The sequence below is a fragment of the Penaeus japonicus genome, unplaced genomic scaffold (genome assembly GCF_977035675.1).
Source record: "Penaeus japonicus unplaced genomic scaffold, GWHDUDI00000001_assembly GWHDUDI00000010, whole genome shotgun sequence".
In the NCBI taxonomy this organism is placed as follows: Eukaryota; Metazoa; Arthropoda; class Malacostraca; order Decapoda; family Penaeidae; genus Penaeus; species Penaeus japonicus.
In genome coordinates, this window is record NW_028234412.1 from 19263914 (window position 1) to 19268913 (window position 5000).

At 40.5% G+C, this 5000-nt stretch overlaps 1 protein-coding gene across 1 annotated transcript in view; it reads left to right on the forward strand.

The window, feature by feature from the left end:
* Positions 1-5000, forward strand: part of LOC122253435 (uncharacterized) — a gene marked incomplete in the record, with an annotated part of 173155 nt that overhangs the window by 19952 nt on the left and 148203 nt on the right. The window contains 1 exon segment of the mRNA XM_086540942.1: positions 2102-2271. Coding sequence (XP_086397068.1) covers positions 2143-2271 — 129 coding nt within the window.

A 5000-nucleotide genomic window follows, 5' to 3' on the forward strand; every position in this document is an offset into this window, starting at 1 on the left:
TCTCTACTCTCATATCTAATATCTCTCTCTCTCTCTCTCTCTCTCTCTCTCTCTCTCTCTCTCTCTCTCTCTCTCTCTCTCTCTCTCTCTCTCTCTCTCTCTCTCTTCTCTTTTCTCTCTCTCTCTCTCTTCTCTTTTCTCTATTCTCTATTAACTTCTGTCTCTCTTTTTTTTCTCTCCCTCTCTCTCTCTCACTATTTCTCTCTCTATTTCTCTCTCTCTCTTCTCTCTTCTCTCTTCTCTATTCACTTCTGTAACCACCCGGTGGCACTAGTTGTAACCACCGGTGCCACTAGTTTTAACCAGCTTTCTGGCAACAGTTATAACCCACCACTGGGAGCAGTTGTAAAGCACCTGAACCCCTGGTTGTAGGTCGGTGGATAAGCAGAGAGACGTTTACGTGCCATGGTCTTTATTGTGGACTCTTGTTAATTCACCAGGCTCTGGCCAAAGGCCAGAGGTCAGAGCTATTCGCTCTTGTCTGTCTGTCTGACCTGCTCTGCCTCTCTGTGTGTCTCTGTGATCTGCACCTTGTTCTTTTGACCCGTTTCGGTGGTGACACTGGCAACTCTGAAGGGACCAGAAGCAGACTATTGCATGCTACACAGCAATGAAAATACACAGACTACCAAATAGTAATGAAGATGAGAAGGAGGGAGATGTTTACAGATTCCTCCTGCTATAACATATAAATTGTAGTTGGGTCAATGAAGAGGTTTTAATGGTGCTTCCAGTTCAGTACACGTGTGGGTGTGTCAGCTGTGACCAGGAGAAGGTTGGGGCAGGAAGCAGGTATTGGTCAGTACTTCCGCTAGTCGCTAGGGAACAGTGTGTCATAAGGAACTATTATTACAAAGACTGTATTACAATCAAATAACAGTAATAGTCCGAAAATCAGTGGCTTACATCGCTCGGAGTCGGGGCAGGAAGTAGGTGTTGGTTAGTACTTCCGCCAGTCACTAGGAAACAGTGTGTCTTAACCCTTTCCCGACGGGGCACGCGCTACGCGAAAACCCCTATGCCGGGCGGTTGCAATATAGCATTGTAATCGTCACTCTGGCATGACGCCCCGGCATCAGGAGTTTGACTGTGTCACACGGGTGTGACGCACCGTCGTCATTGGGTTAAGGAACTATTATTACAAAGACTGTATTATCAAATAACAGTAATAGTCCGAAAATCAGTGGCTTACAACCTTCTCTCTCTCGCTCTTCTCTCTTCACTCTTCACTCTTCTCTCTTCTCTCTTCTCTATTCACTTCTCTCTCTCTCTCTCTCTCTTTTCTCTCCCTCTCTCTTTTTTTTTTCTCTCCCTCTCGCTTTTTTTTTTCTCTCCCTCTCTCTCTCTATTTCTTTTTTCTCTCCCTCTCTCTCTCTATTTCTTTTTTCTCTCTCTCTCTATTTCTCTCTCTCTCTCTCTTTATTTCTCTCTCTCTATCTCTCTCTCTCTATCTCTCTCTCTCTCTATCTCTCTCTCTCTCTCTACTCTCTCTCTCTCTCTCTCTCTCTCTCTCTCTCTCTCTCTCTCTCTCTCTCTCTCTCTCTCTCTCTCTCTCTCTCTCTCTCTCTCTCTCTCTCTCTCTCTCTCTCTCTCTCTCTCTCTCTCTCTCTCTCTCTCTCTCTCTCTCTCTCCTCTCTCCCTCTCTCTCTCTCCTCTCTCTCTCTCCTCTCTCTCTCTCTCTCTCTCTCTCTCTCTCTCTCTCTCTCTCTCTCTCTCTCTCTCTCTCTCTCTCTCTCTCTCTCTCTCTCTCTCTCTCTCATTCTATTTGGTCAGTAGCCTATGATATATCTTTATCGGATGGATTTCTGTAAGATTACTTTTTTCATGGCCCAGCATTACAGTGCTATGTAGAGTATATTTGTCTTCATTTTACAATGAAATCAACAGATTATGTAAAAGAAGGCCCATAGTCAATAAGACTGGCAGAAACGTATTTCCTATGTAAGGTATAGAGAAGGCTTTCATATTATGAACTTTACAGGGAAAAATTATCATTAAAATATATAGACTATTTTAAGAATATAAGAAGCTCAACCATAACAAAAATTGTGACTTTAGTTTATAGAGTAGATAGAGTTTTACTGGAGAATTTGTTTTGCAGGTAATGTGAGCTTTGTGGAGGTGAGGGAGGCAAGTGTCAGAATGAATGGTGTGGCAGGAGGCCGTCACGACTCAGCCCCTCAGAGAGCCAACGAACCACCAGTCCGACCTCACCAGCGTGCAAAAATGAATGGTGATGCTTCTCACACACCTAGGGACAAGAAGGTCAAGGTAAGAAATGTGTATTTAATACTGGCATCGTGGAAAGTATATTTAATACTGGCTTAATGAATATTATATATTAGAATAGCTTTATGAAATGTATTGGTCCTTAAAAATTACAACTGATACTAGGTTGATGAAAACTTTTATTTAACCTGTTAAGGTGAGCTTCTTTCTTACTTGATATCTGTATAGGGGATATAACAGGCCCAGAAAGTACGGATGCATTTTGGAATCTTGATTGCCTCATAGGGGATAATGCTAATTTGATAATGCTGGATTTATAAACAGCAATATTTTACTTACATTAACTCATCATGGGTATTGTGTAATTTCTCTTTAGCTAATTCTCTAATTTTAAGTTTGGCAAATTCTTTACCTTAAATATACTATTTATTTTTGTGGGAATGTTCTATAGGATAGAGGAGGGATAATCAGTCAAAACACCATAATCACTGAATCATCAAAGGAACCCAATTTTCATTGTTATACATCCATACCATTACAATAAAAAATACAAACAAACATACATAAACACAATCTTACAACCCAAATCTACCCATTCTAAAATTTAACAATAATTAAAAAACAAACCAAACAACCCACACAACACCCCAACCAACACCACAATACAACACACAACCCAAAAAAAACCAAACCACAACACAAAACAAAAACCAAAACATACTCAACAAAACCCATTCAAAACACCCAACCCAAAACAAACAACCAAAACAAACAACAACACACAAACAAACAACAAAAAAAACCAACCACACACACCCAAACAACAAAACAAATACACAACCACAAACCCAACAAAAAACCCCCACACAACAACAAAACACACAACACACACACACATAAACCCACAAAACAAACACAACACCAAAACAAATAGCACAAAACACCACAACAAAACCACACACACACAGCACACCACAAAAACACCAACAACCCACAAAACAACCCACACACACAACAACAACAAAAACACAACACAACACAACAAACACACAACAACCCCACAACCACACACACCACAACACACACAAAACAAAACAACACACAACACAACACAAACAACAACACACAACCACAAACACCACAAACACAACACAACCAAACACACAAACACACACACACACACACACACAATACACAACAACACACCAAAACACAAACACACAACCACAACAAACAACAACCACAACAAACACAAACACAAATCCACACACACAACAACAACAACAACAAAAACAAAAACTCACACACATCACAAACACACAAAAAACACAAAACACAACACACCAACACCAACAAACACACCACAATCAACCAACAAACACACACACAAAAACAAACAAAAAAGCACAACCAAAACATAACACACACAACTAAAAAACACACAAACACACAACAAACACCTTCACAACTAAAACACACACAACACAAACAACAAATCAAATCACACCACACCCATCAACAAAACATACAAAACAAACACACACACAAACACCATCAAACAATAACACACACACACACACCAAACCAAAAAACTAAAAAAACCAAAACCAACTACACACACAACAAAAAACACAACGCACAAAAAACAACAACACACACATACAACAACCACAATCCAAAAATACAAATAACCAACACAAAAGACAACACAAACACAGACAAAAAACAAACAACACAACTCCCAAAAACCCCCACACACACATCACACTAACACACACGTCCACACACTCACTACCACACTCACACTTACACACACTCTCACACATCACACCACACACACACTCACACTCTCACACACACACTCACACATCACTTCTACACTCTCTACTCTCACTCCAACACTCTCAAACCTAACAACAACAATACACAAACACACAACCAACAACTCTCTATCTCTCTCTCTCTTTTAAACTCCTCTCTCCTCTCTCACACACACTACATACTTCACTCTCATCTCACACTCAAAACACACTACTACAAACTCACACAAAACACTCTATAATCACATACACACCCCACAACAACACACCCACACACAACAACACAAACTACTACACATACAAAATCACAAACACACCACACTCACAACAAAACAACACTATCACAATCACAACTCAAAACACAATCACTCACATCTCTCTACACTAACTCTTCATCACAAACAAACAAAAACAACCTTCAAATCACACTCTCACACCATCACTCACATACACCCACTCACACACTTCTCTATCTTCACAACTCACACACACTCAACACACACCTATCACTCACACATCACTCCACACTACACTACAATCACTCACACAAAAAAACACACTCTCTACACCATTCTCTCTCACTCTCTCTACTCATCTACACACTTCTCTTCTCTTCATCACTCTCTCATCTCCACACAACACACTTCTACATCTCACCTTCTTCTCTCTCTCATTCTAATCACACATACAAACATCCACTACTCTCAATCTATCTACAACTACTCTTTCTATCTCTGTCTAACTCTCTCTTTCTCTCTCTCCAACACCTCTTCATCCTCTCTCTCTCTCTCTCACTCTACTTTCTCACTCTCACTACTCTCTCTCTCTCTCTTTCACTCATCTTCTCATTCTCTCACCACTCTACCTCTCTATTTCTCTCTCTCACTCTTCCTCATCTCTTTCACACTCTCTCTCTCACTCTTCCCACTCTCTTCTCTCACTCTCTCACAC